We start from the raw sequence: 12,346 nt of genomic DNA on the forward strand, positions 1-12,346 counted from the left end.
TACCATTTTACATTTTTATTGTCTTATAAACTTTGAGAATGACAGGGAAACGCTCCCTAAACTTGGAACACCTCTTTTTTTAACAGAAGCAGTTGTATTTAGGCTAAATCTGACCAAATGCCCGTAAAATAATAAAAAAAACATTCACCGTGTTCACAAAAGGACACTTGATGTAGCTTGTTTTGGGTGCCGAGTGACCAACTTGGCTCTTACAAGAGCCCATGTAAAAATAAAGAGACTGCCGCTGATTAAAAACAAGGCAGCAATTTTTATGCGTGGAAAAAAGTATGCAAAATAAATACATGCATGTCTACAGTTTGTACAGACCTGGTTTGCAACATGTGCATACATTCAGCCGGTGTCTAAGACACCCCGAAAGAGGTGTGTGGCTCAAAGAGCGGTCTCAAAGATGACCAAACTCCCATCTGATACCTCAGCCTCCCCGTTAGCATAGATGGGTCGGCTCCTGCTGTCATACCCCTGAAACAGATCCATGCGGTTTTAGTTGAAGTTTTCCCTTGGCTGCCGAAATGTGCAAAATTCGAGGAAGCTCACCGTTTTAGCTGCCTCTAGCAGGGCTGCAGCCTCCTGATTGCCAGTCTGCTGCACCATTTTATAAAATATAGAAGAGTGGTCCAAAAGAAGCGTGTACGGCTCTTCGTACGCGTGGATTCTCCCGGCATCTAGAACCTGAAGTCATCCGCGTTAAATACAGTAAATTCCGGACCACAGAGCTGCAAGCTAAAGTATAAGAATGTAACTCAATTTTGTCTATGCATGAGCCGCACCGGATTTAAAGACGTAAAAATGAACTAGTTCACATATAAAGCCTGGCGCACACGTGGCACAAACCACATGGGAAATGCACTGTGCCCCTGCACACCTGACGCTTTTTTCAGCTGTTTTTTTTTTTTTTTTCAGTTCTGTTCAGTTATTTGTGTCCCGTGTTTTTCCGATCACATTACCATTCAAGATGGCCATTACCAAGACTAGCACATAAATACGTAGCAAAAGAAAATTTAAATGAGGGCTGCATTGCATTTCTAGATGATAGCGCCAGGGAAATCATACTGTGGATAATGGTGCCAGATTGCAACACTACTTTTTGTGTTGTTGTTCTTGGTGGTTTCCATGGTAATGAACCAAATTGCATTTGCTAGTCATCGTTTCCTTGAGAAGTAAAGGAAACTTCAGGGAGCTGACATTGACACTAATGATACAAGACAAGTGTAACAGTATTTATAGATAATCTCCACTGCTATTTTATTTGGATGAATAAATTAAGGACTTGATTGGTGGGTGATCAAGTTGAAATATAGTGGGTATGAAATTATTGATCAAGTACTGTCAAACCTCCCGTTTTGCTTTTGTTATGTTTTATATAAATAATTTTGACAAAAATTGGACTCATTCTCCTCTAGAAGGGCATCCTAAATCTTTTCATATGTCACAGCATTGTTTTTTTAGACCACGTGCGTTGTTGAAAAGGGCAGCTCACTGCTTTGCTCTCCCCCACACTTGAGGAATTAGGTGCCCGAGTGCCAAAATGATTAAACATGTTTGATACTCTATAACATTGGCGCCCTGGTGTTTTCCTATTGAACGTGCCCCCACCCACCTTACGTAAACTAGGGCTGCGTTGCCTAAATATGAGCCGAAGCTGTCTAGACGACAGTTCCAGAGAAAACAAATTGTAGAGCAGGAATTATTTCCTGTAGTGTGTCTTGGGCAAGTACAGCCTGGTGGCACCCATCTGTCTCCAGGCCCACATACATTTCTAAAATAACTTGTCAAGTTATTACTTTGTTGTTACTGTGCTATTACCAGGTAAATTATTGGAAGTAGGGTTAAACAGACTCAGTCAATTTTACTAGAAAATCACAAAGACCCAACCCCGGGAGCTTTTTTGGAAGGTCTGTGGGCATCTCAGGTTAAGGGGCACCCTGGAGAGGCCTGCTATAGACATGTATTTTTGTATTGTTTTGGTTGGTTGCCATGAAAATGGACCAAATTGCATTTACTTGTCATTATACCTCAAGAATGAAAAAAACTCAAATGACTCCAATAATTTGGAAAAAGAGCTATAGCGTTTCTGAAGGCTAACATCCACCACTGTTCAGTTTGAATGTATAAATTAAGGACTTGTAACAGTTCGAAAATTCATAATATCGTTAGTACAAATACAATTTCAATAAAACACTGTCAAGCCTTCTTTTTTGTACCAGTTATATAATATATGAAGAATTTTGGCAAAACAATTGACTAATTTCCCACTGTTTTCCAATTAAATTTAAAAGGAGTCATACATTTTTCCAGACATCACTGCATTGTTTTGTATTTAGACCGCGTGCGATGGAATAGAGCAGCTTGCCATTTTTCTCGGTGTAGCCACAAAAAAAAAATAATAAGCAGCGCCATATTTAAAAAAATCAGCAGAAATATAGTCCACAATATGATATCTGTCTGTGTGTGGTTTTATGAGAGAAATATGAGCGTTAGACCAATTCAGACGTACTAGAATGCGATCACTGTCTATGATGGTGTTGAGGCGATGAGCAATGGTGAGGACGGTGCACTCCTGGAACTTCTCTCTGATTGTTCTTTGGATCAGTTCGTCTGTCCTGCAAACAAGTGTGAGATGAGTGTCAAGTCATTGACTGTTGTCCTTCAATTAATTTCTATATGTGTCTCACAGAGGAAAATGTTCTCGGGCTGGCGAAGCACACCACGCTAAAGGGAAAACTTATACTAAGTCTCTACAGTGCGTAAAGTCTGTTTAAATTGGGCTACCTGGGGTCCACGTTGGCAGTGGCCTCATCAATGATGAGGATGCGGTTCTTTCTCAAGATCGCCCTAGCTAAACAGACCAGTTGCCTTTGGCCCACGCTGAAATTGGAGCCCGACTCGGCCAGAACAGTCTCCAGTTTTCCGGGGAGATCTTCAACCACGCCCTTTAGCTGGACCTGCGGGAGAAACCCAGAAGATGTAATAATTCCAAACCTGGATTGTTATTGGTTTAATTCCTCAGAATGATTTTCAAATGTGAGCTCCTCTATGATTGTTTGTATTTGAATGTATGCCACCTCTCGTAGTGCATTCCACAGCTCTTCGTCTGAATGCTGGTAAAAAGGGTCCAGGTTCTTTCGCATGGAGCCTGTGAACAGCACTGGGTCCTGTAGGACAAATGCAGAGTAGCAAAAATAGATGAGAAATAAATGGATAACCTTCTTGAAAAACTTTTGTCAGAACAGACGCTCCCCTAATTACCAACATTCGAGTTACGAACGGTACATACCAACACTTTTTTCGGGATGTCAAAAAATATCCAGACATTGCTGTAAGTTGGATTTTCTATTGGGCACCTTTTTCAGAGTACAGGACTGTAGTACTTCTTTCCTCCGCTTCCTATCACAGTCCCAGTTCGTGTGCAAACATACTGTACTGTATCGAGCCGTATCATTTGAAATGAAAGTGGAATAAGGAAGCTTGATGCGGTTGAGAAACTCTTCCAAAAGTAAGTTAAACTTTATTTATCTTTATAGAGCATATCATTTTATTAAATGTTTATTTTTCAGTACAAAAGAATACAGATTGCTTATACAAGCCTTAAACATACTATGTGAACCTTAAACATACTTATATAAACCTTAAACATCTGTAGCTTCTGCATGTAATACTTCATTGAGAGCTAAAACAGATTTCACAAAAAACACAGTAATCCGGCGCTCGACTGTTGTGTTGGCTAGGAAATGCTTAGGCCAGGGGTATCAAACATACATCCCGCGGGGCGAATAAGTCCCGCAAGAATGCTGGGAAAAGCACAAGAAAAAAATGAGCCAAATCAATAAACGATGAGCTGCAGTTTTGAATATGTCGACAGGATGTCGCCAAAGCCAGGCGCCACTACCAAAGCTAACCCACTGTAGCTGTATTTCCTGACTAACATTTATCAACCAGAGTCACTGATTTCATTGTTATTTTACGTAAAATAGAAGTCACGTGTAAGTCCTCTTTTTAGAAAATGTGTCAACCTGATTTTGCATACAAATATTACATAATATAAGATAGAAAAACAATGCTAAGTCTCAACAGAAATAACCCCCCCAAAAATAAAATCAGCCTTGAATCAAATCCATGGAAAATCTCAACCAATTTCACAATAATCTGTAATAGAATGCCATTGGATTGAAAGTCTGTCATGTACCTGAGGAATGATGGACATCCTCTGACGTATGTCATGAAGGCCCAGTTCCGAGGTCAACACTCCATCAATGTAGATGTTGCCTTCAGGTTCAGCGAGGCGGAACAAGGCTGACACCAGGGAGCTTTTCCCGGCACCTGTCCGCCCTACGATGCCCACCTGACAGCAGGAATCAAACTCTGGTCAGTTTCTTCAGCCATTAGAAACCATCACAATATTAACAGCCTGACCTTTTCTTTAGGTTGGAAAGTGACTTTCAAGTTTTCCAGGACTTTGGGACCGTCAGTGCTGTAGGAAAAGTTAACCTTGTCGAAGGTCACCTGACCTTTACTGGGCCAATCAGGTGGGGGTCGCTTTGAGGTTTCCCAGGGTGCTTCACTCTCAAGTTCTGTGTATTCAATCACCCTCTCAACTGATGTCATCTGGGAAAATGGACAAAAGTGCTTTTAAAAGCTGTTCACAGAACCCTTATCTTACGTCAAAGATACGTTCATTCGGTTTTGATATTAGACACCTGCATATGGACGTTGCATTGGATGCCAGTTCATTATTATGACTATTACGCAGTTTATATAATTGTCACTATCCCCAATAACTTTGCTGTTCTTTGTCTCCCACACTCTTTAAGGCAGATCTGCTTTTAGTGATAGGTGATTTAATAAAAAAGAAAGGGCTAAGAGGAGTGCTTTTAGAACAGATTTTGATTTTTGTACCGTTTTCTCCTGTTCTCTGTGCAAGTTAAAATGCATTGATGTCTTCTCTTCTCATTTTAATTGACTAATAAACCAGTTAGAGAAAGACTATCACACAACACTCCCTTTTTTTGCTCCTTAGTCTAACGTTCACAGGCAAAGAGTGTCCCATTCTTTCACAAAGTGTAAATTAGGTGGAAAGTTAAAGTACATAAGCTCCCTTTCACGAAAATAGATCAAGGGCACCTTAAATTCTCCCTAGGCATTACTGACGAACCTGGTAGCAACTGTAGAGACAACGAATCAGTTAGATGTTTTTGTTAAATTCTGTTATAGAACATACATTCCTACAGATGGCGCTGCGGGATGGAGAGAACCCCAGGGGCAAAAGTAAGGTGGTTGCAGAAAGACGAGATAGTTATGGAAAGAGTGACATGTAGTACTTGTCCTATCTCTTTTATTTTAAACACTTAAAACTTATTGTGCCAATGTTAATATTTAGAGGTGAGTGAAATTGGGACAAAAAGTAAAGGAACGAACAATTGTTATTGTGTTAACATACAACTAGTGCAGCTTAAATCGAAGGAATAATGTTACCCTAGCCAAGATGAATTGTCCTTCCTCTTACCAATAAAGAGTAAGGGGGGAAAAAAAACAATACCAACTGGGTAGGGGACAGGGTGAATAATTGGATTGGGCCTAAAACTAGACTAGTTTTACACAACATTAGAAAAGGGTTTTCCACTAAGTTCACAGATAGATAAGGGTTGATTTGCATTTCAACGTACGATTAGACATCCCAGATTGTGTCTCTTATAAGGGTAATTTAAATAATTAAAGGAACATTCTGTACTATTTAGCGCCCCACAGTGGTAAAAAAAAACCAATTTGAATAAAAAGGACAAGTGCACAAACTATCATATAAACGTGCTTTTTTTTTTTAAATACTCATTGGTCGAGACATTTGTATCTAACACGAGGCTCACCTAGAGGGAGCTGGCATGATTGTTTGTCATCACGCTGTGACGGGTATGCCCAAAAACCAAAAACCTTGCGAAAAGCTCATCATAAAAATAAGAACAAATGTTGGGTTTTGTCCGCTTTGTCTCTATGTAGTTTGTATTGTCCCTTGCATTTGTGGCACTCGTTTTGAGTTGCACTACGCCACATGTCAAAGTCAAGGCCCGCGGGACACAACATTTCTTTCGGCCCTTGAGACAATTTTAAGTCATTATTAGAACTAGCCCACAGACTGCAGCAATACGGCAGAATGGAGATCTTTTACAAGCACAAATATGACATTTCCCACAAGGCACAGGTACTCATGCATGAGATAGAGAAGCAGAAAAAACAGGAGTTAATAGACCACCATAGTTACAGTATCCATGTTTCACACGCGGAGCAAATGCGGAAGCCAAAACAAGAGCGAGCAAACCTTTAGTCAGTATTCCTGATAGCATAGCTGTATCATTTCCTCTTTATTATGCAAACTTATCTCAAGCAAAGTTTTCTTTAGGTTGACTTTGCAGCCAACTTAATTGGAACAAACCCAATCTCGGAATTTTTAAGGTTTCTAATTCATGGTAATATACCAAAATAACGTGGCAGGGAGGAGCTACAAGTCATGCTGTGAGCCTGATAGAATGTTGTGTTATAACCGACCCAAAAGCAGCGTAGACTTCAATTTATAAGAAAGAAAAGAAAACACTTACTACGGAACAAAACTCTGTTCCAGTTCCCATCAATCATCCTTACGTTGAGTTGAACATGAGGGCAACTGCATGCCTTTATCCACTTCAAACAATTCTCCAAATTAATTTTTGGTTGAGGTAAAGGGAAGAACCTCATCCCTACCAATCGTTCTGGATACCTTCGGGCAACGTTACAAGTTCCCCAGACATACAAGTGCCCCATTTTTTATACAACACACCCTACTTAAATACAAATGTTTCAGGTTACAAAGCTACTCCCAAAAAGAAAGAAATTTGTAAGTAGAGGTACCACTGTACAAGCGTGTGGACCACTGGTGATTCAAAGATGGACGACCTAAATTGGCAGCAACCGGCTGTCTTCATCCTCACGTTCTGATTGGCTGAGAACAAGCGCTGTCGGATCTATTGGTTGGATGTACATCTGTCCTTCAATATGATTGGCTAACTACTTCCTGCAGAGCGCATATGTAAAAGACTACACCCTTCTTGGATTTTAGGTTGCAAAGAAGTTTGTTGTCAAAGAAATCCTAGAATATATTTGTCAATATTTGTTATAAGAAACTATTGCTTTATATATCTGCTTATTTTGAAAGATATTTTCTTTGGTTTTCAGATGGTTCACTGGGTTATATGCGTCATTTTAAAACATTTCAATGAACATTCGATTTTTTTTTCGGGCCTTGGCTTGTAGCGAATATTTGTATTTGGCCCCTCACTTATTTGAATTTGAAAGCCCCTGCACTACAAAATAAACCTACATCGAATGGTCAGATAGTACACAATAATAAATATTATTTTGACATTTGCAAGTGTACTTCCAAACACGTGAGAGCAAGTTTTGGGTGTTTCTCTCAATTTAAAATAATTCCCATGAAAAGTCATCGTCATACCATGTTCTCAACCTCAGCGCTCTGCCGGACCCCCCATTGGAACATGCCCATCAGAGTGATTGCGTAGGTCAAAGCCAAACCCACAGAGCCAGCATCCAGTTCTGACGGAAGAAACACATGTCACACACAATTCACAACCGATTAAACTTGGTACAGCGGAGCCTTACGGTCGCGGAGTATCATGCAGCCGAAGGTGGTCACCATCACGAAGATGGCGCACATGCCATCCAGGCGCACAGCAAACCAGCGGGACGTGGTCAAGAAAAGGAACCACGCCGCTGTTTCGGGAGCACGGGTTAGATTGATCATTGTTATTCCCATCAAAAATACTGAATCAACCCTCTAGCCACCTGAGTGCAAATCTTGATGGTCATCAAATGCCTTTTGGAAGCGGCCTTCTGCTCGGAAGGCTCGGATGGTCCACAGGCCCTGCAGTGAGGAAGACAGGTGGGAGAAAACTGGACTTCGAGCTGTGGGAAAGACAGGGGTCACATTTAAAAATAAGTCACACAAGTTAATGAGTACATGTTCAGGGGACAGTCTTAGGACTTACCCGTGACTGTGGAACCTCTCTCTGTAACAGGTACTCTAATTCTTCAAATTTTGTAACTACTGTCATTAGTACTGTGCGTTACGTTATTTTATCTACTTATTTTATCTACTTATTTTATGCAGCTCATGAATTAGAGTGTCTTCTGACTCCTGAATACTCCTACATTTCTTACAATGTTATATAGAACCCCTCACCACCTACATGTGGGCATGTTTTTGTTTTTTTACTGAAACAGTTAGGGTGCATGGGGTGTTTATCCTCATAGGGATATTTTCATTACCATATATATTAGCATCTAAGCCAAATTTAAAACTATTAAATCAAATACTGAAATCTGGGTTTGGCGGATCAACTTGTATGCGCATATTTGGTTTTGTGTCACCAGTTGAGAATGGTAGGCAGTGTGGAACAACAAACCAAAGGGAAACCAAAGGGAAAAACGTGGGCACAAAATCTTCAGTAAAAGTGTGCTGGATTGTTTTTTCTTTATTTGTAAAATAATTTTGCAGTACACTATGCCTGGGAGGAAAAAAATGTCTGTAACAGTAAGTAATAACTAGAAACAGTAAGGAAGTTTGGTGTAGATGAAAACAATGTCACACGATGAGAAGAGGGTATACCATTGGAAATTGTACCAAAAGTCAGGCATGTGAAGAGTGGATCAAAAAAATGGGACAGTACCTAGAAATGGAGGTGATCGAGACGGTTGAAGTTTAGAGACAAAATGGATATGGAGTGTCTCGGCTAAGTGTTTGTTTGCAAGCTCTCATGATAGCAAAATCCAAGAAAATGCTTCCACAGGACAGTGTACAGGTTTTCTTCTATCTTTTTAAGTTTGTGGCTATTTCAAGGGGGAGTAATTTGTAGCCCGATAGTGACTTTCAGAATAACACACCGTTTGTACTCAGGAGGGTAACTAAATTACTTTTTTAAATGAAGTGACTAGTAACCTTAACAAACTACTTTTTTTTCAGTAACGCGCCAGTCACTGAAGGCCTGGGCTCTTACTTGTGGACTCCAGGCGTTTGATGTCTCTGGAGGTTGCCAGGAAATAGCGGCGGAGGAAAAGGAAGACAATAAGGAGGGGCACCACAGGCAGAAGAATCCAGGGAATCACACCCACGGCCACTGCCACCACGCCGATGATTTGCAGAAAAACCTGAATACAAACAAATGAGGATTTTATCACAGAATTCACATTTCCGTTGAGTCCACTTTCCATCAGTTCGTTTGTGTGTTGTAACAAGCCCGCCAACTTCACACTGTTCATGTTTAACAAGTTGATTTATTATACTATACATTTCATATATATATATATATATATATATATATACTGGACTGTCTCAGAAAATTAGAATATTGTGATAAAGTTCTTTATTTTCTGTAATGCAATTAAAAAAACAAAAATGTCATACATTCTGGATTCATTACACATCAACTCAACTATTTCAAGCCTTTTATTATTTGAATATTGCTGATTTTGGCTTACAGCTGAAAAAAACTCAAAAATCCTATCTCAAAATATTAGAATACTTCCTCAGACCAAGTAAAAAAATAATTTTATAACAGCAAAACTAAATCAAACATTTGAAAATGTCCATTGATGCACTCAGTACTTGGTTGGGAATCCTTTTGCACGGATTACTGCATCAATCCGGCGTGGCATGGAGGCAATCAGCCTGTGGCATTGCTGAGGTGTTATTGATGCCCAGGATGCTTCGATAGCGGCCTCCAGCTCATTTGCATTTGTAGGTCTGGTGTCTTTCATCTTCTTCTTAACTATACCCCACAAATTCTCAATGGGGTTCAGGTCAGGGGAATTAGCAGGCCAATCAAGGACAGTGATGCCATGGTCAGTGCACCAGTTACTGGTGGTTTTGGCACTGTGGGCAGGTGCCAGATCATGCTGGAAAATGAAATCCTCATCTCCATAGAGCTTTTCAGCAGATGGAAGCATGTAGTGCTCTAAAATCTCTTGGTACACAGTTGCATTTACTCTGGACTTGATGAAACACAGTGGACCAACACCAGCAGCTGACATGGCTCCCCAAACCATTGCTGACTGTGGGAACTTCACACTGGATTTCAAGCAACTTGGATTTTGCTCCTCTCCAGCCTTTCTCCAGACTCTGGCGCCTTGACTTCCAAATGAAATGCAAAACTTGCTTTTGTCTGAAAAGAGGACTTTGGACCACTCTGCAACTGTCCAGTGCTTCTTCTCCATAGCCCAAGTCAGACGCTTCTTCCGTTGTCTTGAGTTCAGAAGTGGCTTGACCATGGGAATACGGCTATTGTAGCCCTTTTCCCGGACACGTCTGTGAACTGTGGCTTTTGATACCTGGACTCCAGCTTCAGCCCACTGTCTTTGAAGCTCCCCCAAATTCTGGAAGCGGCTCTTCTTCACAATTTTGTTAAGGCTGCGGTCATCTCTCTTGGTTGTGCAGCGTTTCCGGCCACATTTTTCCCTTCCAACAGACTTTTTGTGGATATGCTTTGAAACTGCACTCTGTGAACAGCCTGCTCTTTGAGAAATTTATTTTTGTGTCTTACCCTCCTTCAGGAGGGTATCAATGATGGTCCTCTGGACAGCAGACAGATCAGCAGTCTTCCCCATACTTGTGATTTAGTTTACTGAACCAAGCTGAGTGTTTTTAAGGCTCAGGAAACCCTCGCAAGGTGTTTCGAGTTAATTAGATGATTCAGGTGATTAGTTGAATAGCCTACTTGTATACTTTTTCATGATATTCTAATATTTTGAGATAGGATTTTTGAGTTTTCTTAAGCTGTAAGCCAAATTCAGCAATATTCAAATAATAAAAGGCTTGAAATAGTTCAGTTGATGTGTAATGAATCCAGAATGTATGACATTTTTGTTTTTTTTAATTGCATTACAGAAAATAAAGAACTTTATCACAATATTCTAATTTTCTGAGACAGTCCAGTATATATATATATATATTTTTTTTTTAAGCGGTTGGTGAATACCCCCAACATGTTAAGGCTCCAAAATATGTAGGTGAATGAAAATTGCAATAGCATGCAAACACACTTTATAGCATGAAAATAGAAGTAAGCATCTATTATTCAAAGTAATAATACACAATAATTGTCCAACTATGTTTAACGTGTGCCAAAACAACAGTGTTTAATGCTCTCTGCTAGTCTTGTCTCTTCAGCATATTTGATTTTATAGGATTGTAAAGATATGCCAGTGACTCTTGCTTTTATTCACATGAAAAAGTACAAAATGCATTACAGTTGGAATTGGTCAAATACAACTAATGCCAGTTACTAACTGTGAAAGCGTAAACAAAATAAATACAAATTAATTTTATATTCGGTTAAATGGCTGGTTAGGATAAAAAAAGCTTGTAGCTGCTGCATGAACAATAAATCCCTCTCTCCCTTATTTTGCTAATTTATTTTCGGGGCATTTTACTTTTTAATAGACAAAAGATTGACTTAAGAGACAGGAAAACAGGAGAAAGAGGGAGAACTGATGATGACAATAAGGAAGCTGTTGTGGACATAAGTGGTTTTATGCAACGAGTCCAACTGCCTTTTTTTGCCAAATAATAGTAAACTCAACTCCTCGCACATACCTATGCACCAGCCAATCAACTCTGGGAACAAACAAACTGAAAGTAAGAATACAAAGTGTTAACAAAATAAAATTGTTGATTCATATCAAGCTATCCCTGTAGTGTATGTTGTTGTGTTGAAGCAGCTCCCACTGTTCCTGTGGTGTCAACAATACAATTATCAAATCACATTTTTGCTTCTAATGGGTAAATGTCTGGCAGAAGCATGGAGTTGGTTAGAGACACTTTTGGTTTGATTGTTGACTCTTGATTACATACCTGAATGAAGTCGACCATAGTCCAAGGCATCATGGAATCCAGCAGCCCAATGTCCTTAGAAAACCGGTTTAAAACTCTGCCTGAGATCAAACGAGAAACAAAAACAGTCTGAAACAAGCAGGGGAGATTGATGTAAAGCTTCACAAATAATTATTCTCTTGTAATGGTTTTGACTGTATACTTAAACTTATTGTGCAAATTAGCAACACCGAACTTGTGTTATTTGACAATAATGTATCTGACTGTTGGGAATCTAGTAAAGATATTCTAAAGTATTTGAATTTGATTAAGAAGTTCGTAGATAAAAGTTGATCAAGAGATTGAAAACAATGATAAAATACCAAATTGTCAATTTTTCATTGAAATAGACCTTTTACAGAGAAAAAAAAAAAAAAATATTTTTCCTTTTTTTGCAGTTATGTTTTCTATTTAATGATA

At 39.5% G+C, this 12,346-nt stretch overlaps 1 protein-coding gene across 1 annotated transcript in view; it reads right to left on the reverse strand.

Annotated features, from left to right (window-relative positions):
* abcc4 (ATP binding cassette subfamily C member 4 (PEL blood group)) overlaps positions 1 to 12,346 on the reverse strand; it is a 38,442-nt gene continuing 26,096 nt past the window's right edge. Inside the window, exons 20-31 of the mRNA XM_088330851.1 lie at positions 11,909 to 11,988; positions 9,057 to 9,207; positions 7,846 to 7,965; positions 7,663 to 7,773; positions 7,496 to 7,596; positions 4,432 to 4,623; positions 4,205 to 4,360; positions 3,084 to 3,173; positions 2,791 to 2,963; positions 2,516 to 2,621; positions 556 to 690; positions 1 to 480 (exon numbers count right to left, since the gene is read on the reverse strand). Of these exons, the coding sequence (XP_088186977.1) occupies positions 391 to 480; positions 556 to 690; positions 2,516 to 2,621; positions 2,791 to 2,963; positions 3,084 to 3,173; positions 4,205 to 4,360; positions 4,432 to 4,623; positions 7,496 to 7,596; positions 7,663 to 7,773; positions 7,846 to 7,965; positions 9,057 to 9,207; positions 11,909 to 11,988 (1,505 nt within the window). The 3' untranslated portion in view covers positions 1 to 390. The remainder of the gene's footprint in view (positions 481 to 555; positions 691 to 2,515; positions 2,622 to 2,790; positions 2,964 to 3,083; positions 3,174 to 4,204; positions 4,361 to 4,431; positions 4,624 to 7,495; positions 7,597 to 7,662; positions 7,774 to 7,845; positions 7,966 to 9,056; positions 9,208 to 11,908; positions 11,989 to 12,346) is intronic.

The sequence above is a fragment of the Urocampus carinirostris genome, chromosome 3 (genome assembly GCF_059441175.1).
Source record: "Urocampus carinirostris isolate Australia breed hairy pipefish chromosome 3, RoL_Ucar_1.0, whole genome shotgun sequence".
Classification (NCBI taxonomy): domain Eukaryota; kingdom Metazoa; phylum Chordata; class Actinopteri; order Syngnathiformes; family Syngnathidae; genus Urocampus; species Urocampus carinirostris.